Source organism: Grammomys surdaster, unplaced genomic scaffold, assembly GCF_004785775.1.
Source record: "Grammomys surdaster isolate TR1022 unplaced genomic scaffold, NIH_TR_1.0 142, whole genome shotgun sequence".
Lineage (NCBI taxonomy): Eukaryota > Metazoa > Chordata > Mammalia > Rodentia > Muridae > Grammomys > Grammomys surdaster.
The window spans coordinates 602,366-626,318 of NW_021604600.1; the positions used below are offsets into that span (position 1 = coordinate 602,366).

General features: G+C 41.7%; 1 protein-coding gene across 3 annotated transcripts in view; it reads left to right on the forward strand.

The window, feature by feature from the left end:
* Acsm2b (acyl-CoA synthetase medium chain family member 2B) overlaps positions 1-23,953 on the forward strand; it is a 32,297-nt gene that overhangs the window by 2,863 nt on the left and 5,481 nt on the right. For all 3 annotated transcript variants that reach the window (XM_028764156.1, XM_028764158.1, XM_028764157.1), the window contains exons 3-10: positions 7,809-8,019; positions 8,261-8,468; positions 10,324-10,467; positions 12,395-12,551; positions 14,608-14,687; positions 14,864-14,987; positions 17,595-17,675; positions 23,195-23,296. In XM_028764156.1, coding sequence (XP_028619989.1) covers positions 7,809-8,019; positions 8,261-8,468; positions 10,324-10,467; positions 12,395-12,551; positions 14,608-14,687; positions 14,864-14,987; positions 17,595-17,675; positions 23,195-23,296 — 1,107 coding nt within the window. The remainder of the gene's footprint in view (positions 1-7,808; positions 8,020-8,260; positions 8,469-10,323; positions 10,468-12,394; positions 12,552-14,607; positions 14,688-14,863; positions 14,988-17,594; positions 17,676-23,194; positions 23,297-23,953) is intronic.

The following is a 23,953-nucleotide window of genomic DNA, read 5'->3' on the forward strand; positions in this document are numbered from 1 at the left end:
ACACTGAACATTTCTTTAGGTGCTTCTCGGCCATTCGAGTTTCTTCCATTGAAAATTCTTTGTTAAGCTCTATACCCCATTTTTTAATAGGGTTATTTGGTTGTCTGGAGTCTAATTTCTTGAGTTCTTTGTATATATTGGATATTAGCCCTCTATCAGATGTAGGATTGGTAAAGATCTTTTCCCAATTTGTTGGTTGTCGTTTTGTCCTATTGACAATTCGAGAGGTTCCTAGGTAAATGGATGGAACTAGAAATTATCATCCTGAGTGAAGTAAGCCAATCACAAAAGAACACACATGGTATTCACTCACTGATTATTGGATATTAGCCCAGAACCTTGAAATGCCCAAGAGGCAACTCACAGGCCACATGAAGCTCATAAAAAAGGAAGACCAAGTGGGGGTGATTCAGTTCTTCTTAGAAGGAGCAACAAAATACTCAAGGGAGCAAATATGGAGACAAAGTGAGGGACAGAAACTGAAGGAGGGGCCATTTGAAGACCTTTCCACCTGAGTATCCATCCCATGTGCAGTCACCAAAGGTAGATGCTGATGTCGAAGTCAGGAAGTGCATGCCGATAAGGGCCTGATATGGATGTCTCCTCAGAGGCCTTCAAGAGTCTGACATATTCAGAGGCAGATGCTCACAACTAGCCATTGAACTGATCATGAGGTTCTCAATGGAGGAGTTAGAGTGAGGACTGAAGGAGCTGAAAGGGTTTGTGGCACCATGAGGAGAGCAACAATACCAACCAACCACAGCTCCCAGGGTCCTAACCACCAGCCTGGAAGCACTTATGGAGGGATCCAGGGCTTCAGCTGAATATGTAAGAGGGGAGGGCCCTGCCGGGCACAGGTGGAAGAAGAGATCCATGACCTCATGAAGGCTGGACGCCCCAGGGGGTGGGAATTTTGAGGGTGGGGAAGTGGGAGTGGGGGGGTAGGTGGGGGTTACATCCACGGAGAAGAAGGAGGAGGGGTAAGGGGATGGGGGGTTCCCGGGTGGGTGGGGGATGGGGTAAGGGGATAACATATGAAATGTAAATAAAATATCCAATAAAAATAAATAAATAAAAATAAAAAATAAAAATAAAAAGATAGTGTCGAGGGTTAGTTCTCTCTAATGAGATGGGTCTCATGTTGGGCCAGTCATTGGTCATCTGTCCCCTCAGTCTCTACTCCATTTTATCCTTGTACATCTTGTAGGCAGGACTAATTTTGAGTTGAAGGATTTGTGGGTGGATTGATGTCCCCCTCTTTCCACTGGAAGTCCTGCCTGACTACAGAAGGTGGCCACGTCAATCTTTATATTCCCCACTAGTAGGAATCTCAGCTAGGGTCATCCCATAAACTCTCACTTTCCAGCTAGTCCCAGAGATGCCACCACAATGATTTCTGTTCTAATTCTCAGCCCTCTCCCATCCCCTCCCCCTACATCTGATTGCTATTCCTATAACCCTCTTCACTCCCTATCCCACCTAGTTCCCTCTTTCCATAAACCTCTGATGACTTGGCATATACACAAAAGATGTTCCACTATGCTCCAGCGATACCTGCCTAACTATATCCATAGCAGCTTTATTCATAATAGCCAGACTAGAAACAACCCAGATGTCCCTCAACTGAAGAATGGATACAGAAAATGTGGTACATATACACAATGGAATACTATTCAGTTATTAAAAACAAAGACATTATGAAATTTGCAGATGGAACTTGAGAATATCATCCTGAGTGAAGTAACCCAGACCCAAAAAGACAAATATTGTATGTACTCACTTATAAGTGGACATTAGCCATAAAGTGCAGGACAACCATGCTACAATCCATAGATCCAAAAAAACTGGGTAATAAGGAAGGCCCAAGAGAGGATGTGTGAATCTCACTCAGAAGGGGAAACAAAATAGTTATCAAAAATTAAGAAGTATTTTTATCATCCCTAGAAGGCTGCATCTTGAAGTCAGTTTTTCCAGAGCTCACCAGGATGTTGGTCTCTCATTCAGACCCCTTCCTGGGTAAGGGTTATGTGTTTTGGATTCACTTGAGCATAAATCTGAAATCTAGCTGGGATATCCTGCACTAGGTTGTCCATCTTTGTATAACATACCTTAGTCTGGGAAACTCAGAAAGTTTTGTAGACCCCAGATGAGTAACGTAAGTCAGTTACCACAGTCCTCCAGCTGTTTCTGGGAGAATGATCTTCCCTTCTGGTGTCCTCCATCAACCTGTGGGATTAAGCTGTCCATTTCTTTTTTTACCATGGAGTCTCAGGTAGCACTTGGCTATAATATGATATCAGAATATTCATAGGTCCCAGTGGTCTTAGGGCTATTTGTCAGGCAGCCAAGACAACAGCCTGAGAGTTGGGAGGACCAAGATTTTTTAATGTTCCCCTTTTTAGTAATAAGAGACTCTTTTGTTTTTCTCTAGATCATACTGTGGACATGACTGGTAGTAAAAGCAAAACACTGACAGTCTGTGTATACTGTGGTCACCTTTTCTTTCCCTATCTGAAAGCCTGAGTCATAGCAATCAATTCTGCTCTTAGCTAAGGTACTTGGCATGTGCCCATATCATTTCAGTTAAAGTAACTACTGTAGCTCCTGCATACCTGCTTTCATCTTTCACCTCCTGATAATCATGGATGAACACCAGTGTCATCAGGCAATCGATGACTTGATGGTGCTGGATTTCTCAAACTGGACTCGAGTGTGTGCCAGGAGTGAGACCTGGTATTGGGTCACACAGTCATCAAACAGGCAGCATTCTGGACTTCCTCAGGAGGGCCTTAATTGTGTCATAGGTGTTGTAAGGATAAAATCCTGAGCCAGTGTTAACTTGTTTGCTTTATTTTATTAAACTAGCAGTAACTGCCATAGCTCTTAAACGGTTGGGCCATTCTGTGGCCCCAGGGTCCAACCACAAAAGGCATTTCATGGTCCCAAAGTTTTTGTTAAAACCCCTTTAGGGCTGAAGCAATTGTCAGAGCTGTTTTAAAGCCTCAAATGTCTTTTGTTTAGTCTCAGTCCAGATTAGAGTCTTAATGTCCTACTCCATCCTGGTGTAGAGAGGTCTTATTATTTCCACAAACTCTGGTACCCAGAGGCAGCAATATCCAGATGTACCTAGGAACCCTTGAACCTGTCTCTTAGACTTTGGAGTTGGGATTTAAAGGATGGCAGCAATACTACTCTGAGACAGGCTCCTTTTGCCTTCCTTCAGCTGGTAGCAAAGATAGGTAGTCTCTGATATACAAAGTTGAACTTTCTTAGCTGACATTCTGTAGCTCAAGGTCTACAACTCTGGCAGCTGTCCCTTGGTGGCCCTTTTGTAATCTATCTTCCCAGGAAACTTCTGACAGAATGCCAGGAAATCTGCATTTGGTATCTTTAATTCCTGGGGCAACTGGTCCAGGTAAGTTGCCCACTGTAACCTCCCACTGGGCCTGTCCACGTAAACGCAAAGATGGATCAACTCACTTTTGCCATTGAGAGGCTGGAGAATATATATTTCAGGTCAAAGAATGTGTACACCTAATTCTCTAGAAGAACCAGACTCATGAGAATCAAAGGTCCCAGGTTTCTTCACAGGCAGGAGAGGTACAGTCCAGGTGACTGGCTGGGCACCAAGATGTCTGTCTCTTTAAGCTAGGCAACAAAACTGCAACTTTCCCTTATGTGTTCAGGGTCATAGAGTATTGTTTAATTTGGAAAGTCATAGCTGAACTGTGTAGTTGAACAATTATAGGAGCTTGATGTTGAGCCAATCCTGAGGTATTGATTTCTTTAATCCCCTATGTGAGAGTGAAACACTCAAACTTTGCTGGGTATCCATAAGTCTCACTGTGTTTCATCATGAGGGAATGGGACAATGGCTTTCAGTTATGTAAAAGACCTTGTCCCATTCAGCTTTCTGTTGTTAAACACCCTTTAAGGTATTTCCAACAACTGGAATTTTTTAATTTTTTAATCTTTTTTTTTAACATCTGGGGACAAGTTAGTGACAGAGGAAATCTTTTTAGTAGCTATCTTTAATTCTTTTAAAAAGGACCCATCAAAAGTTGTTTAAAGTTTGTTTGGTCAGTGTTAGTTAGACAGAAGGAAAAATTTGTCTTATCCAGGCTGTGCTGTCTAGTAGTGATCTCCTTGCCCAGCCCAGGGGGCGTTTATTTATTTATTTAATCATTTTTACTTTTTTCAGAGAATAAAGGGTTTTACAGACCACTGCTTAAAAAGGAGACATAAATCATAACTGGAAAAGGAGTAGAACTTTCTTTTTTCCTTCCAGCTCAGCCCAGGGGAATTTTTCCCCTTCTCTGGGGCTGCTTAGAGCAGGCACAGAGCAGAGGGACTGCTCGCCTAAGGGACTCTTTTCCCTCCTTGTGTGCTTTTTTCTTAGATGGCAGGAGGCCCTGGATGAGACACCCAGCTCCTTCCCACCTCCACACAGGGATTAACGCTAACCAAGAGCAGGAGTCCAGCAACAAAACATGCAAGAACATCTGTTTCTGGAGTGTAATAGATGGAGGGTCTTTTGGGGTTTCTCTAGTGACTTCTTGCAGAAGCAAGAGGATTCAGGTCCCCAAAAGGATGGGGCATAGTTCTTAAGCCACTGGGTTCTCACATTAGGGATAGCTACTGGTCAATGCATAGAAACAGAAATGACAGAAAGACCAACACATAGAGAAAAGACAAACACATAGAGAAAGACAAACAGAAGTGTGTCCACACAGAGATACTCACATAGAAAGACACATAGATACACAGACACAAACATAGGGGAGAGAGAGAAAGACAGAGAGAGAGAGAGAGAGAGAGAGAGAGAGAGAGAGAGAGAGAGAGAGAGGACACTGGATCAGCAGCCAAACAGAAGGCTCCTTAACCAAACTTACCTCTAGAGGTGATTGACCAGGTGACTTTCCAGTTTGTTTCTCATTGTGGTGGAGGTGTCAGGCCCATCTGAATCAATAAGCAACAAATGATCAAAGGGAGTCCTGGGGGGACCTGGAACATCTCAAGTTGCACATCCCCTATGAGTCTCCTAACAGTGGCACTCTTTCTTCTTCTAAGAGGCTCTGAGACCCCGGTGTCTCAAGATATGGTCTCTGGAATTTCTCTGAGGTTTTCAGAAACATTGAGGTATTCACCAGAGAAGACTGCTCAGACATGGGTCTAAGATAATAGAAAGACTTTATTAGCCAGCCACCGCTACACTGGGTGTTCAGGATCCCAGTGTATCCCTGAGTCATTCTCAGAGTGAGTTTTTAAGCACAAAAAACATGCTCTAGGTTGACATACTTCAGTTAATAAGGACAGTTAGCCAAAACAGAGAACTACAGAAGCTAAAAAGCAAGTTTAGGACATTTTGAGACTTTCCCAGAATGATATGGACTTTGACAGACTATGTTTTTGTTTTAGTTTTGGCAAATGTTTCTGTCTACATGCTGAATTTTACAGCCAGAATGGTACTTTCATCATGGAATCAGTTGTGCTAAGATTTGAGGCCCTGTTACAGTAGTAACCCCATAGGCTTAGTTTAAATATTTGGTCTCTAGCTAGTGATGTTGGTTTGGGAGGTGGTAGAGGCTTTATATAGTGGTACTAGAGGAAACAGGTTACTGAAGGCATAACCCTGAAGTTCTGCTTTATCTGTGGTCTCTGCTTCTCTCTTTTGCTTCCTATCTGTCACAGAGTGGGTAACCTCTGTCACACACTCCCACTGCCATGACTCTGTCTCACCTTACACACACTCAGAGTCAACACAGCCAAGGGATACTGACAGAATCCTCTGAATGCACAAGCTACAAGATACATCAAGGTGTTTCTGATTAACATGATCACAGAAAGAAATCAACAACTCAAGGCTTAGCCAGTCTTCTCAGAAAACTAGGCCACATGTCCCAGCCATTGAGGTGTGTGAGTAAGATGCCCACTCAACAAAGTAGAAAAGGGCTTCAGCCCAAGAGATGGGGTAGGGGTTGGGGAAGAGATGTAGAAAGCTCCAAGTTTCGTGTCCATCTATGAGTTTCATTTCCTATCAGCTCACCACTGCCTTCACCAGAAATACAATTCAAGGGACTGAACTGGCTCATCCGGGCTAAGGCAGGAGAAAGGGTGGACTTAACTAGCAAGAGACCCAAACAGGAATGCCCAAAGGGAGCTGTGACAATGATGTTGTTGAGGTCCTGGCTCTGGGACACAACCTTAGCACGGCGATTGCATCATCCTCTCTGTTGAAGTTGGAACACAGGTTCAAGGTTGTTGTATGATTCTTCCTGGAAGACTTGCTGATCATCCCATCCAGTGTGATGACAGGCCAAACAACTGATCCGATCTAAGTCAAGATTGGTGAAACAATAAGCCTTTAGGGTTAGTTACTAGGGTGTGGGTAAGGAGTTACAGGAGCATGAGCAACCTAAAGGGACACGTGTCACTGAGAAGCCCTCCTCAGTATGTATCATTGGTACTCCTTATGCAACTAGCTATTTGCTACTTAACTATAACAGCCTGAACTGGCTCCTTGAAGATTCATCTGCCTATGCATCTTGTAAACTTGGGCTTCATTGTTTGTTAGTTTCATGAGCTCCTGAGCCTCTCCTGACCTACAAGGGTCTGTTTCAATCCAGAGGAATGGACTGAGTCTCTTTGTCTCTGTGTGCATGCACGTACTGCATGCACTAATATTCACACATGTATCTGTGTTTATAATGTGTGAGTATAACTGGATGCCAGAGGTCAGCCTCATGTGCCTTTCTTTCCACAGCTCCATCACTTTGGGTATTGAGATAGGGTCTCTCACTGACCAGAAGCTCATTGAGTACACTAGACTGACCAAAAGCAAACCACAGGGATCTGCCTGTCTCTACCTCCTCAGTGCATGAATTACAAGAGTGTGTCATCACTACCTGCTTTTTGGAAATGTGTTCTAGGGACTGGAACTCAGGTCCTACAGTTTACATGACAAGCATGTAATCGCACATACATACCTGAGAGGTACACTTTACTCATCTCTTAGGCATCCTCAAGCTAATCCAGCTGCCAATCACATTATCGATCACAGCAATATATTATGTGTTTTAGCTGTTGTATTTTTAAACTTGCATATTAAAAGTCTCTGTTTTAATATAGTATCAATAGGCCAAACCCCCATTTAAAAAATAATTTGAGGGTTTTCAATACTTTTTAATTGTGTGGGGGTGTCCTCGGATTGACAAACCTACCCCTAGACTTACAATTTGTTTTGTTTGCTGTGCTAATACCATCTTAAACTGATAGCTCCCAATAATGACATGGAGAGCTTTTATTATTAATGAAAGATTAGGCCTTATAGCTTAGGCTTGTTCCCACTAGCTTGTATGACTTAGTTAACCATCTATACTTGTCAGCAGTTGCCACATGGCCCATTAAATCTCCCTCACACAGTCCTGGGTGTCCTTCCATCTTTGTATCCACCTGGAGAACCTCCCCTTACCTCCTCATGTGTGCTCACACCTGATCATTTTCCAGAGTTCCTAACTCTGCCTGGATGTTCCATCTTTCCTCTCCTGCCCTACTGTAGGCCATCAGCTCTTTATTAAACCAATCAAGTGATGGGGAAGATGTTTTACAAAACACGAAAACAGGTGATGCTTCATAAAAATAACAATACCAAAGTCTAGACAGTACTCAGCACTCTGCTGGTACAGAAATCAACATTTGAATAATACAAAGACAACCTTTACACAATGTGCAAGAAGATTATTCCAACATGTGTCCTACCTCCCATGTTCCCATAAGTCTTCTGATCATCAGGCCTTCTTTTTCTTCAGGCTGGCAAGAGATCTCCAGGTCCAGCCCTGTGGTGGATGAATGGCAGTGGGGAAGAAATAAAGTGGAGCTTCAGAGAACTGAGTGAAATCAGTAAACAGACAGCCAATGTTCTCTCAGGGGCCTGTGGCCTGCAGCGTGGGGACCGTGTGGCAGTAGTGCTTCCCCGAGTCCCTGAGTGGTGGCTGGTGACGCTGGGTTGCATGCGGACTGGTTAGTAACTGCCCACACAGGCTGGGCACTCTTCCTTGTGAAGGATATGGAGGGCAGAGAACTGCAGCCTGCTCTCCCCAAAGAAACCCCCATAGAATGTGCTGTCCTTATTCTCCATTGGTCCTCCCACCTGCCCTTCCTGTTGTCCCCCCACCCCCACCCCTGTGGCTGTGCACAGCCCTTCTCTGGGGAAGAAGACAAACCCCTTCCTAGCTCTCTTTAAATTATTTGGTTTCTTCAGGCCTTGTTTTCATGCCTGGAACCATCCAGATGAAATCCTCAGACATACTCTACAGGCTGCAGTCATCCAAGGCCAGGGCCATTGTGGCTGGGGACGAAGTGGCCCAGGAAGTGGATGCTGTGGCCCCTGACTGTTCTTTTCTGAAACTCAAGTTGCTGGTGTCTGAAAAAAATCGAGAAGGATGGCTAAACTTCAAGGCACTGCTAAAGTGAGTATCTCTTGCCTTAGCCAGGTTTTCATCCAAACTAGAAATCCAACCAAGAAATTGTACAGTTATTAACAGTGTAAGTCTAAGCGGAGTGAGATAGTGAAGAAAGAAAAGCAAATGCAAGTGTTTAGTGTGGACTGTATCCAAAGGTGGGCGGAGCCAGGCATTCAGACACCTCCCAAAAAGCACATAGAATGCCCCCAGGGATTTTCTAACAAAGGACTGACATTCATATGTTTATGGTTTTAAGGGACATTATTACCTCACACTTCTAGGCTTTTACACTTGCAGGTCCAGAGTCCCATGCCACAGTAGCATTTAAAAACAAATTCCAGGGAGACTAAGGGCCTAAGGATATGGCTCAGTGGATAAGAGAACTTGTACGAGCATGAGACCTAATTCAAATCTCCAGCATCCATCTAAAAAGCCAACATGGCTGTACATGCCTGTAACTCTAGCACTGGGAGGTAAAGACAGGCAAACCCCAAAAGTTCACAGGCCAGCCTGGCCTTGCCTAAAACTTAGATTCCAGTTCATTGAGAGACTCTGTCTCAAGGCAATATTGCAGAATGCAGTAGCGGGAGACACCTGTGGCTTTTGAGTGTTCACATGCAGGTATGTGCTTAGCACATACACGAATACACCACACACACAAACACACTGTAGAGGCACATATACATACATACATGCATACATACATACGAATAGACAGACACATGGCAGAGATACATAAAATGCATATTACATAAGCACACTACACAGGCACATACAAATACACAGATATACATACACATACTACATACTGAATGGGGTTGAAAGGCATCTAGAACTATAGATCTACAACCATAGATCAAATGTGAGGTGAGTCCAACAGTATACAAGACAACCTCTCAGAGATGCCTCGTGCACTAACTTCAGGCTCTTCTCACATTCTGTATCCCTAAGAGACAGTTTCCAGACTAGTGGTCCTTCCATAATTTCATACCAAGACTGGCTGGATAAATGGGATTCTTGCCACATGGCTTAAATCAGTCCATTAGAGACATATGCCCTAGAATACATTTAAGGAGAACATAAAGGGTTTTCTCCCTTTCTACTGTCATGATCTTTGAAATAATTTTCATAAAATAAACAATAAAACACCAGCTTTTAAAGATTCAAATTCAAAAGAAAGATTGCCTAAAAAAACTTGCAGGTTCAGCAGAGAATAAAAGTGGGTGTCAAGAAATCATGTGGGGTACTGGAGAGACTAGCTCTGCTCTTCCCAAGGACCTGGGTTTAATTCCCAACATCTATATGGCAGATTAACAACTGTCTATAACTCCAGTTCTAGGCAATCCAATGCCCTCTTCTGGCCTCCACAGTAAACAAAGACATGTTGTGCATATACATAAATGTAGGCAAAATACTCATGCACATAAAATACAAATAAATAGGTTTTTTAAAAAAACACTTGGAAAACTAACTGCCCACTTTCTGTGCCCCTGGTATCATTCTGGGGTCCAATAACAATTGAATTGACATTAAGCTCCTGCTTCTTATGCCCTTGCTTTCTTTGTTATAGTTTCCTTTCTGGTTTAACTCTGAGACAGGTTATCTTGACCCCATTTCACAGATACTGAAAGTGAGACTCACAGAAGTTAAGTAACTTGTACAAACTCACATAGTTAACAAAGTGCTACGTCTGACTCACCCAGGGATCCATGAATTTTACCACTCAAGAGCTTCTCTTCAGAGATAGGTCATCTGACTTGCCCTTGTCAGCTTAAAGGCTACTAAAAGGTGATGAGTCACAGTATCCAGTATCATCAGTATCCAGGCTGGATATGAGACATTGACTTTCTGGTTCCTGTAGGGATGCATCCACCATTCATCAGTGTGTGGAGACAGGAAGCCAAGAATCAGCTGCCATCTACTTCACTAGTGGAACCAGTGGCCCTCCCAAGATGGCCGAACACTCCCATTGCAGCCTGGGCATCAAGGCCAAGATGGATGCTGGGTAAGCTGAGCCTTTTCCTTCAATAGATTCATAGCAATTGTTCAAATCAGGTCTGATCTTCCCTGGAGACTTCTAGAAAAACAACCAAGAAGGAAGGCTAAAAAGGCAAGACTTCACATACTGGGGACTCTTCGGTGTGACATCTCTGTTTTAGACAACACAAGATCTCAATACCACTTCCTTGTGTCAAGCCACACTAATAGGATGAATGGATAGCAATGGGGTACAAAAGTCCTCTTCCAAGATGCTCTCTACCTTGTCTTTAGGGTTCTCTGGCAATTTGCTTTAATGGTACCCAGATTCCAGGAGGACATCTTCTTTTTTCCATCAACAAATTACTTTGCAAACTCATTCATGTGAAAAGTATTGTTAGAGAAAGGAGATGAACTGTGTTATTGGAGTTTCTAGAACATAGGGCTCACGACAGCATTGATTTCATTACTAGGTCACTATGACTGTTGAGTCAGAAAGTACAGTGCCAAGATCTTCATGAGCTAATTTGCTGCACGTCTTTGTGTTCTTTTCCTATAACTCCTTCCTGCAATGGGAATTTTATTATTAGAACAGGAAATATCTTAACGTTAAAAAAAACCTTTTTTTTAAAAGCATAAATGTCCTACCTGTGAGTCAACTGCATCAGAAAACTAAATTAGTCAGCAGGGAGAGTCTAGCTTCATAAGCCCTTATCACACAAGCAATAGGACTATGGTCCCCAGAATACACATTTTTAAAAAAGAGTTTGGTTGCCCACATTTATAATGCTAAATCCTGGAGGTGGTGATTGGTGGCCTCCTGAGACTCCCAGGCTGGTAAGCTTAGCCTAATTTGTAAACTCCAAGGCAGACAGTGAGAAATAGTATCTCAAAAATTAAGGTAGGATCTGAGAACCATATCTGATGTTCATCTCTGACCTCAACAAACAGACACATACGTAAACACAGGAGTGTGTGCCCTCCTCATGAACACACACGTGCACATAAAATAAATAATTTAATAGATTAACTGAAATAAAATACAATTTTAAGGACATGTAATAAATTGCTTTTAAAACTAAGATACTACTTTGGAGTACCACCATTCCATGTAGGTTCCAATATGCTTAATTTCCTAAAGAAGTCAACCATCTTCAGTATGTGTGTGTGTGTGTGTGTCTGTGTCTGTGTATGTATGATTGTGTGTTCTTCCTGTCTTTCCTACATCTTTGCTTTGACAAGGGGTTGGTGCCTCTTATTCTGCCCTGGAGAAAGAAAGGAAACAGTTTTTCCAGTACTGTAGCTGTTTTCAGGCAGTTCATGGTACTTGGAGCAAAGAGAACCAAAGGCCTACTCAACAAACTTGAAGTTGGCAAGACTGTCATATGTTGACCTGGAAGCTGAGGACCTGGGCTCACTGAGCAAAGTGCTTGTACAAGTGTGAGAACCTGGACTCAGATCTCTAGCACCCACAGAAAAGCTACATATGGTGATGCATATCTGTAACCCCAGCACTAGAAGAACATGGCCAGTAAGAGCTCCCCAGAGCTCATTAGACAGCCAAGCCAGCCAATCAGTGAGCTCCAAGTTTAGTGAGAGACCCTGTCTCAAAGAGTAAGGTGGAGAATGATAGATAAGAACCTCTGACATGTACACACACGCATACATCAACACACACACATACACACACACAAATGTTTCCTTTGATGTCTTTTGTTAGTAAGCTTTTATTCTGGGTGATTCTGTTTGTCAATCAGTGTCCTAGTATTGGAAAGAAGGTGAGAGTAAAACCCAATTATCTGCTAAGTTGTATCTTCTAGAGTAACAGTTTGTAGAGCACTCCTACACTTTCACACACTGCATTCCCACATCTAACCCTTCCCCCCACACAGCCCCTCAAACACTCTACTGTTGATATACACTCATCTCTGTGTGCCTACGTTCTGTGTTTTCAGCAGCTGGACAGGCCTGAGTACTTCTGAAATAGTATGGACCATCGCAGACACGGGTTGGATACTGAACATTTTAGGCGCGTTTCTGGAACCTTGGGTATTGGGAGCATGTATATTTGTCCACCTTTTGCCAAAGTTTGATGCACAAACTGTTCTAAAGGTAAGAGAGGACCATTTGCATTGGTTGGTCAGAGTAAATTCCACATTCACACACACCAGGTTATTGCAGTTAGTTTTAGTTCATAAAACTTCTGCCAAATCCCAGCCACATGGATGAGCAGTGGACAGCAGGAAGCAAGACAGAAGCTTGCACCCATCTAACAAAGCTCATGGTCTAGGGAGAGAGATGGATGCATACATTGATGAATGACTTGCATTCAGGAGACGGGACTAGTTGGTGGTTCTCCCAAGAAAGAAGCACTTCCCTTGATGTCAGATCTCAGAAAACAAGATGATAGGTAATATCATCTTCCTCACACATATGTATGTCTGTGTGTGTGTGTTTGTGTGTGTGCACATGTGTGTGTCTATACACATGCATGCGTGTGTCTATTCATGTGTGTGTGTTTCATATTTCCTTATTTATTTGTGACATAACACAAAACAATGGTTAAAATGTGTGGAAGGCCACAATTCTAATGTACAGTTGGAAAATCATTTACATGGGCCAGACACTGCCTCTCTCAGCTTAGGCTACTGCACAGAAACACCTCAGACTAAGAGGCTCACATAGCCACAGAGCAGATGCTTCCCATGTTTCTGAAGGTTGAGATGGAAGATGATCAAGGTGCAAGAGGAGTTGCCTGCTTAACAAGGAACTTCATGCTGGCTTGTAGGCATCACCTTCTTGCTGTTTCCTTAGGAGGAGAGGTGGGGAAGGAGGGAGGAGAGGGGAGAGGAGGGGAAAGGGGGAGGAGAGAAGAACAGAGAGTCTCATTCTTTTCTTATAGCTCCTATTGCTCCATCCAGTGTATAGGGTTTATATCAGACACACATGTAACCATCACCAGATTCAAACCTCAAATGTTTCTATAGCTGCAGAAGGTGCCCATGCCTCCCCTGGCCATGTCTTCACCTCAAGAGTTAGTAATTCTTTTAACTTCTACCAGCTTAAATTCCACCTTTTCTCTTTTTTTGTCAACTTAGATGTAGGGTATATTATCTCCTGTGTCTGATTTCTTTCCCTCAGCCAATTTCTTTGTGAGGTTAATCTATATTTTTTCATGTATATGAAGTTTATTTTTAATTTCTGTGTAGTGTTCCATTCTAAGAATATATCTAGAAATGAATCATCATTTCTTTCCCATCATATTACAGATGGGTGTTTGCCTTTTGTCCAGTTTGGGGAATTTACATGAGAGGAATTCTAAAGAGAGAGAGAGAGAGGATTCCTTTTCCTATATAGTCTGAGATAGCCATTAAGAAAATCTACATGATGTAGCTGCTTACTACCACATACTAACAAACAATAAATGCACTTTCTTTCTTATTGCAAAAATATAATACAACAGAGCTAGAGTTGTCAGTTACACATACAGGACATGATTGTATGATACTTACATGTTCTTTATTTTTTTTCTAGACATTTGCTTAGATCACTGTTCAGTTCTGCACAAAACAAGTATGGTGAGGGAGACAACATTGCATAATGCTTGGCAAATACTGACTTCTCCAGTTGCTTACAATCTGCTTAACCCTGCAGGGCTCGGGTCCATAAACAGGATCACAGTACATACTGCATGAGATCATTGTGGGAATTGCTTAAGGAAGCTTTCTGTTCCATGCCTTTCAAGAATTGTCTTTCACAGTGGTTTTCGTGGAAATAGCCTATAATAAACCTAGTTCCAGAAGGTTAAATCACTACACGAAGATCACATAATTCATTTAGTGCAATATCTGGTCTATTTCCCCTGATGGCTGAGACTTTGGTGGGTCAGAGTAGGGGATTATGAGGATGAGTCTTAAACTGAGTGGGAAGAACCAGCCAGGCTTTGACAAAAGGTTTGCAAATGCATCTTGGACCTTTTTATATCTGGGTTCATTCCTCTGATGTGTCTTGGGGGTGTGTGAGATTTATGAGACTTGTTAAGTCTAAAACAAACACAACAGACAAGGGATTTCAGTCAGGATCACTAAAACTCAAGAAGTCATGACTGACATGTTGAGTTTGGCATCTTGTCTAATGAGCAATGTCTCTGAGGGCTTTCTCTTCACAGGTACTTTCCAGCTACCCCATCAACAGCCTGTTGGGTGCTCCCCTCATTTACCGGATGTTGCTACAAGAGGATCTTTCCAGGTGATGGACCTGAGGGGATTGGTACAAGCCTCTAGACCCACCCCTCTACCTATTAAGCTGAACATATTTAGCCTATATAAAACCAGGAACACCATCAGAGCACCCAGAACTCAGCCCCAAGCCTGGGTAGACTTCAGTTCCAATGAAGCTAAAGATAAATAAATTCTCTTCTTTAGTTACAAGTTCCCACATCTGCATAGCTGCTACAGTGGAGGAGAGACCCTTCTCCCAGAGACTCTGGAGAACTGGAAAGCCAAGACAGGACTGGAAATCCGAGAAATCTATGGCCAGACAGAAACGGTATCTGCTCCCCAGGGAACCATAGACTTAGCACACCTGCTGGACTTCAGATTCTATTTGATACCCGGGTTATTGTGAAGTAGTGTATCACTCTTTTAGTTGAAAAATATTTATCGAGCCTCTACAATGGGAACAAAATTATCATGTTCTTGATCTCATGGGGATTGCATTCTAGCAGAGGAGGAAGACAGAAAATCAAGCAATAGATGCCATGGTGGGTGATGAAAGGGGTTATGTAAAAAGGCAAAGAGTAGTCAAGAGCTAGAGGCTTACTGTAGTAAGAATTCTGGAATTTTGGTTTCCTTAGAAGACATAGAAATATTATAGGAATATGGTTTCATTTTCATCCTGGGTGTGGAGATATGGGGCTGTTTCACAGCAGCTGACTATGATTTGTCTCATGTTCCAGTAGAGGCATGATTTTGCCAGTTGCAGATAGTTTCTGTAGTTGTGTAATATTTGGAACTCTGGGAATTTTTCAGAGAGTACATAAATGCAAGGGAACCAATAGGTGGGGTTGGTGGTTGGTGGTCATTAGGTGTGTGTTGGGGGGAGATGTTTGTGGTTTGTTAGTCATGCTCAATGAATAAATAAATTGAATTTAGAGATCTCTATATCTTTTTCCACCCTCCTCTCTTCTTTTTCTCCTATTTAGTGATAAGATTGAAACCAGAGGGATAGGGATAAAGGTGGGAAAAAGAACCCACAAAGTAGCAAAGACCCACTATAAGAAAAGAAAAAAGAAATTAGATTCAGATCTCTTTCTCTGTGTCTCTGTGTCTCTGTGTCTCTGTGTCTTTCTCTCTCTCTCTCTCTCTCTCTCTCTCTCTCTCTCTCTCTCTCTCTCTCTCTTTCTCCTCTATCCTTCTTTCTCACCTATCTAGAGATAGGAGGTGAAACTGTGAGGATAATGGATGGGAAAAAGAAGGACTCACAAAGTAGAAAATATCAGCATGCATAGTCTGATCTGTTAACCTAATACCCAAGGCTAGCTGATTTATAAAGAAAAGTAGATATTTTGGTTCATAGCTTTGAAGGCTGGGAAGTCTAATATTGGAGCCACCACTCAGTCCCATCAGAAAAGCCTTAATTCTTCTTACTGACCTAATGGTTCCTTAGGGGCTCCATCTTCACCACCATCACCATGGCAACCAAAACACAGCAGCTGTTCATTCAGACAAAATGATTATGGAAGTCTTCTGTGATGGAACCACACATTAGCAGAAAACTGACACCCTTGTATATGTTAGGCTGCTCAGACAGAGGCAAGGGAGAGGGACAAGGCATCAAAATCCTACCATCCCTGTTGATACATCTTGGAGTTCATGGGCAGCATGCGCCCAACATATATCTGCACCATCTGTACTACTCATCAGAATAACCTGGAGATTCTGTCCCCCAACCTGACCTGCTCCTTTTTGGGGCATCTCTTATTTTTCTATCCTCCACTCTACCCTCTCACCTACCTTCTTTCTCTGTCTAATGCCCCCCTTGGTAGTGTTCCCCCAGGAGACTGAAGGTAGCACTGTCACACTGTGATATGAAGCAGTCAGGAAGAGCTTACAAACACAAGTGAGGACCACAATGCGCAGAGAGCACGCCCAGCAAGGGTTGCTGTCCATCCAGACAAGGACATGTGCAGAGGGGGCTTCTCTGTATCACAGCCTCTCTGAGGGCAGGGTTCATTTTAGAATTCAAGCAAACTGTCCCTACTATGAGTGTAGGTCTCTCAGATTGTAGATGGGTAAGTTCATGTTTTTAAACAATTACATGACACATAAGAACTGAACATAAAATTTTTCCTCCTTCCCCTCCTCCTCACTTCCCTGATTCTTCTTGTTTTGACACCTCATCCTCTTCATTCTCCTTTCCCTTCCTCTTCTTCATCTTCCCTCTTTCTTCTTCCATATTTCTTCTTCCTCCTCCCTCCTCCCCCTCCTCCTCCTCCTCCTCCTTCTTCTTCTCTTCCTTCTCCTCCTCTTCTGCCTCTGCCTCTGCCTCTGCCTCTGCCTCTGCCTCTGCCTCTGCCTCTGCCTCTGCCTCTGCCTCTGCCTCTGCCTCTGCCTCTGCCTCTGCCTCTGCCTCTGCCTCTGCCTCTGCCTCTGCCTCTGCCTCTGCCTCTCCTCTGTCAACCAACAGGGGCCTGCACATGATAGGCAATTATTCTACCACCTAGCTGTACCCTACCCCTACAGTATAATATCTGTGTGCTACATGTCATGATCACTTAGAGTATTTAGCATATCCACTTATTCAAGCATTCATCATTCCTCTGTGTTGGGAACATTGCTTCTTCTCCAGTTTTGAAATGTGTGATATGTTACTGCTGATTTTTGTCACTCTAACTCATTCTGCCTATCTAGTTGGATTTGTGGAGAGTAGTTGTTTATTTCTCTCCCCTGGTGAGTAATCAGACTGTCTTCTGAACAAAATGTTTGGTGGTATCATTAGAGTTAGAGTTCCAGGAAAAAGGAGGGAGCCAGGGTATGGGAATGGAGAAGACAGGGATGTGAGCAATTGAGGGCAAGGGTGAGACCTGCTTATGAACCTTTCCTTCCCTGACTTTGTGATTATTCCTGAGGCTTGCTGTTCTGTGTCTCTCCACAGGGACTTACCTGCAGAGTTTCTAGGACGATGAAAGTCAAACCAGGCTACCTGGGAACAGCTTTTCCCCATTATGATGTACAGGTTTGCTAAGGGTGATGGGGCGGGCATTAATGTGTGAAATTGTATTTATTTAACATGTTTTCATTGAGTTGAACTAGTATCAGTTATTCTAGCCTAGCTAGGTGAGTGCTGAGATCCCCACTTTCCAACTTAAAACAAAAACAAGCAAACAAAACCAGATCTAGCTAGAATTCCACCAGTCTTTCAAACAAAAACTGTAGCCGAAACTTTTAAAAATACAAACAGAAAGAGCACTTTCACATACTTGTGAAACCATAGTAACTGTAACACTCAAACCAAGTAAATGCACTACAGCAAAATAAATAAAGCTACAGATTGACATGACCGATGAACATAAGGGCAAAAATTCATTTAAGAAAGATCATCCACAATGATCAAGTTGTTTTTATTTTAGACACTCAGACATTGTTCAAAATACCTAAAATGATAAATATAATAAATCAAAGAACTTGACTTAAAGGCAAAGATCACATGATTATCTCAATAATGCATAAAAAGTCTTTGACAAAATCCAACCCAACTTCATGGTAAAAGTTCTGTAGAGAACAAGACTGGAGGAACAAAACTCAATATAATAAACATATGAGAAACCCACGGCCAAAACACACTAAATGAAGAAAAGTTGGAAGAAATTAGATTAAAATCAGGAAAGAGACAAGGATGTCCACCCTCCCCTGTAGAAAGAATCTCTTATAAGTATCACTTGTCAATAACAAAAAGCTGATGGCCAACAGCTGAGGCAGGAAGTAGGAGTTGGAGCACTGGCAGGAAGAGAGAGGATTCTAGGAAATAGTAAGAGATAAAGAGAGACAAGATGGGAGACAGACCAGCAGGGAGATGCTGAGGAGACACTAAGGAAGAATCAGGCCAGGACTGAAAGAGAGGTAACTAGCCACATGCTAGACAGAATAGTTAATTATCAAATGAGTTAAATAAGTTACAAGCTAGTCAGGGAATGAGGGGTTATAGGGCTGTTTAAACAGTTTACCTGATCTTGATTTAACTTTGGTAAGCGGTATCTGTTCTGTCTAGAAAATCATCTATTTCATTGAGATTTGTCAATATTATAGAATACAGACTTCTGAAGTAAGACCTAATGACTCTTGGAATTTCCTCAATGTCTGTTGTTATGCCTACCTTTTCATTTTTGATTTTGTTTATTTGGATACTGTCTCTCTGTCTTTTGATTATTTTGGTTGATTTTATTTTTAAAAAAATAGCTCTTGATTTCGCTGATTCTTTGTATTGTTTTCTTTGTTTCTAACTGACTGGTTTCAGCCTGATTTTGATTATTTCCTGCTATCTACTTATCTTTGGTGTGCTTGCGTCTTTTTTTTTTCTAGAGCATTTAGGTATACTTTTAAGTTGCTGGTGTGAGAACTTTCTAATTTCTTTATGAAGGGACTTGGTGCTATGAACTTTCCTCTTAGTACTACTTTCATTGTGTCCCATAAATTTGGGTATGCTATGCCTTCATTTTCATTGAATTCTAGAAAGTCTTTAAATTCTTTTTTATTGCTTCTCTGACCCAAAGATCACTGAGTAGAGAGTTATTCAATTTCCATGAGTGTGTAGGCTTTCTGGTGTTTCTGTTGTTGTTGAAATCCAGCTTAAATAAATAAATAAATAAATAAATAAATAAATAAATAAAACAGAAAAAAAAGAAAAAAGAATCAAATGGATGAAAAAAACCAAGCATGAAACTTAAAATTCTGAAACCACTAGGAGGAGACATTGGCAGTAGCCTATGAGATACCAACACAAGAAAGAGCTTTCTAGGTAAGACTTCATTTGCTTAGTAATTATGGCCAGCAACTGACATACAGGACCTCATAAAACCAAAAGTCTTCTATAGGATAAAAGAAATAATCAGCCAAGAGACAAGGATGCTTACAGAGTGGCAGAGACTGCCTGCTGTACACATGACCAAGGAATAGTACTCAGAATATAAAAAAGAACTCAAAAAATGAAAAATCAAGAACACAAATGACCCAATTCAAAAACAGGCTGTGGATATGTACAGAGTTCTCCAAAGAAAAAGTAAAAATGTTAAGAAACATTAAAGTTATTCATTATCTTTAGCAATTAGGGAAATGCAAAACTAAAGCTACTGTGGGATGTCATCTTGCCCTAGTCAGAATGGCCAAGACCAAGAAAAGAACTAAAGCAAATGCTGTCAAGAACAGGAGAAAAGGGAGACCCTCACTTATTGTTAGTGGGGTTACGAAATGGTGATTCACTGTGGAAATCAACATGAAGAATTCACATAAAAATAAAAATAGTTCAATTGTAATGTCCCAACTATCCCACTCCTCCCATTCCACAGATATGTGCTCAGCCACATTTACTCCTGCTCTGTTCACAACAGCCCGAAAATGGAAACAACCTAAATACCTTTCAACTGATGAATGGATAATGAAAACTAATATCGATTATGGAATGCCATTCATCCATGAAGAAAAATGAAATCATGAACTTTGCAGATGAATGGATAGAAAATATTATACTGAATGTTGTAACACAGACACCCTCCCCCCCCAAAAAAAAAAACCAAATGCTATGTGCTCTCTCTGACTTCAGGATCCTAGCTCCAAACATTTAGGCTTGAATATATACCATGGAGGAATCACAGAAACCAGGAAGGTAGAAAGAGATAGTGGGAAGAAAAGGAGAGAGAGAGAGAGAGAGAGAGAGAGAGAGAGAGAGAGAGAGAGAATAAGATATGGGTTATATGAAGAGGGAAAGAGAAAAATGGGAAGACTTTAATTGAAGAGAATGGGGTGGAGAGTGAAGGGTAATACAGAGAGAGGGAGTAAGGAAAGAGACAAATAACACTAGGGATGTTTGAAAAAGCCAAAATAAAATACATCGTTTTATAACTTTATTTTAAAATAAATATAATGTGTGTGTGCACATTTGTGTACATATATAGTTTAAATTAAGTAATAATACATGGATATTACTACTCCCCCTAAGAGCCATAGACTAATGAAACCCAAAATTTGAATGCCAAGTATAGGAAATCTCCCTTGGAGTTGTTGGTTGTGGCTGGTGCTCCAAGAGACTACCAAAACAATATAGGCTATTGCCATTGCCCTTGGTTGACTCCAAAGACCTGAAGATAAAACCATTTGGTGAAGACACTATATATTTTGGGCAGACTTTGAAAACAAATTAACCTGAAACTGACCTGAAAAATCTCCTTCCTGAGCCCTAGCTCTCATGGTATTGGAAGGTACTATGCAAGCTGACCAGGGAGAAAAGCAATCAATAGTCATACTCAGCTGTAAAACCTAAAAGCAAGTACTGTCCCAGGAAGATGTCCCCCGTGGTTCAGTAATGGCAGTTTTTTTTTTAAAGATTGATTGATTTATTTATTTTATTTATGAATATACTGTCGCTGTCTTCAGACACACCAGAAGAGGGCATCCAATCTCATTACGGATGGTTGTGAGCCACCATGTGGTTGCTGGGACTTGAACTCAGGACCTCTGGAAGAGCAGTCAGTGCTCTTAACCGCTGAGCCATCTCTCCAGCCCCCAGTAATGGCAGTTTTATCTTAGAGATAACCAATAGATATGTAATTGGACTTGCAGCCTGCTCAATAGGAAAAAACTCATGCCTGGTACTATAAACCCATGACTGGTTTATATGAGAGGACATGGATCCTAGAGAACCTACTTCTGCCATTTTCCTAAACCAATATAATTTCTATCTGTATTCTAAATACTTACCATTATATACACAGATAAGCCCAAGATAACCTTCTCCTCCCTCTGCAATAGATAGAGACCACTATAGATATACACAGGTTATTGAAATGCAGAGGACAACTGGCCATGGGGTAACCAATCCCAATTGATACATCTTTAGTGAAACCTACACACCTAAGGCTGGGGAAACATCATGGAAGAAGAGTCAGGAAAATCGTAAAAGCCAGGGTGCCTGGGTTCACCCTCTGAGGTAGTATCTTCTAGAAGTGATTGAGGAGCTATACCCGTGAAATCTTAACAATACAGTCGCCAAGAGAACGTCTTCATAATGACCTCATTCAACATGAATGGGGGAGATTTTCCAAGGCTCCACACCTATGTGAAGAAGTAGAAGCAATCAGTGGCTACAAGAGTTAGCAGTTTTCTCCAGGGACAAACCTCTCAATTGGTTATCTAATCCCCCATACTCAACCCTAAGCACAAGCATATTTGAGTGACAGTAAATGGATTCAGTATGGTGTGTGTGTGTGTGTGTGTGTGTGTTGTATGTATGTATGTATGTATGTATGTATGTATGTAACAGTAGTTAAAGAAGAAAAGCTCATGATTTGAGAGGAATGAAGAGGAACAGATAAGGAGTTGGGGAAAGGGGTGGAAACAACATAAATAAAATTTAGTGTATGAAATTCTCAAAATAACAAATTTAAACTTAAAAAATAATACTGATATATTAAAATAATATTTTAAACTTGAGAGGGCAGCATGATGGCTTGATGCATGAGTGTTTAGTTCCCTGAGACTCACATGGTAGACAGAGAACAAACTTCAACCTACAAGCACACACACACATATAAGATGAATGAATAAATGAATGAATGAATGAATGTAATATTTTCATTTTTTGAAAAAGAAGAGAAGACAAAGAAAGGGAGGGAAAGAAGGAGGGAGGGAGAAAAATAGGAGCCATTTTGCTTATCTAACAAATTGCCTGGATAATTATAAAATTAAATGTGATCTTGAAAAAAAAATAGAAGTGACTTGGCACAGCGTTTTGTGACTTAGGGTTAAAATTTAACAATTAGGCACCCTTCCTTCTACGTCACCAGGTACCAATTGCAGCATGGTCCCATTGACTTATGATAAGACAGTGTAGCTTCACCACTCTCTGTGTTGTTTGTCAATGGATGATGCTCTGTTTTTATTAGATTGTAGTGATTGTATTGTAATGAGTTTTTTCTCTTTTTATTGATTTGGACTGAATTCTAAGAACTGGTATTTATATGTCTGTGGTTACATGTGGATTTCTGTTTATCAGAGGAATGACAACTTATGTGTGATGATTTGTCATTTACTATGGTAATGTCTTAATTATGACAACTGAACAGAAATGCCTTTTAGTATCCAGCTTTGTTCACCATAAGTGCTTCTGTTTTACAGAAGTCAGTGTCCAAGCGTAATGTCTCATAGCTGAAGGCCAGTGGTCCAGGTAGCAGAACAATGTTTGCTTTTCAGTCTCTAAGTCTACAAGTGAGGAGGTTCACAAAGATAACGGGAGGCACATGTTTCTCCTGAACTCTTAGAGCCAGAAGCACCTGCCAGGTTCCTCTGGTCCAGCATACTGAGAAGCTTTATTGGCACAAAACCTGGCAGGTGGACAAGGAATCCAAGCTTAAGCCTCTTGGCTTCCCTTGACTTTTGGTACCTGTTAAGAACAAAATGGTCTATACTAGACCAACTCTAATGTCACACCAGTTTGTGCTAACTCCTCTTCTATGGGTCATCTATCCAATCTTCCTCTTCCTTCAGATCATAGATGAGCTGGGCAATGTCCTGCCCCCTGGCAAGGAAGGAGACATGGCTATCAGGGTGAAGCCCATCTGGCCTATAGGCATGTTCTCTGGATACGTGGTAAGGACCTATGCTCTCCCTCTGTTCTCTGCAAGGATGAGATGGAACACATAGGACGAGGGATGCCAAATGTTATGAACACCCTCAAGAGGTATTGGTGAGATTCACAGAGTTACCAGGGTTCAAGAATGGACACTTTTCCATAATGATACCTAATTCTGTGTAAGCCAACAATAATATAAAATTAGAACAACAACCAAAAAAAAAAAGGGTACTTTGTGTAAAGAGAAGCCAGCCCATCACTCTTGCCATCCTTAGCCAAGTTCTAGGAAATCACTAAAGAGCTCACATTTCTCCATGAGCCTTTGCAACAGCAAACCTTCCTACATCATGCCAGTGTTCTTATAGCTCTGAGCTACACACAGCAGCATTCTCCCTGTTCTCTCCACAAAGCATGGACCTGGGCCTTGTTTTATTATGGAGCTTTGAAGACATTCTGGGTACTTCCCAGAGAGAATCACAGTAGTCTGCCAGCATCCAACATCTAGACCTCTGGAAGGCATTCATAGATAATACATGAGTAGGGCCAGCTCTCTCACGAGGAAATGATGGTGAAGCCAGAGCTTATAAGCCTAGTCAAATCTACAACTGTTGGAAATAGGTAGGGACAAGATCATACCATCTGGGTGTGTGGCAAAAGCTTGTGCCAAAGATAGT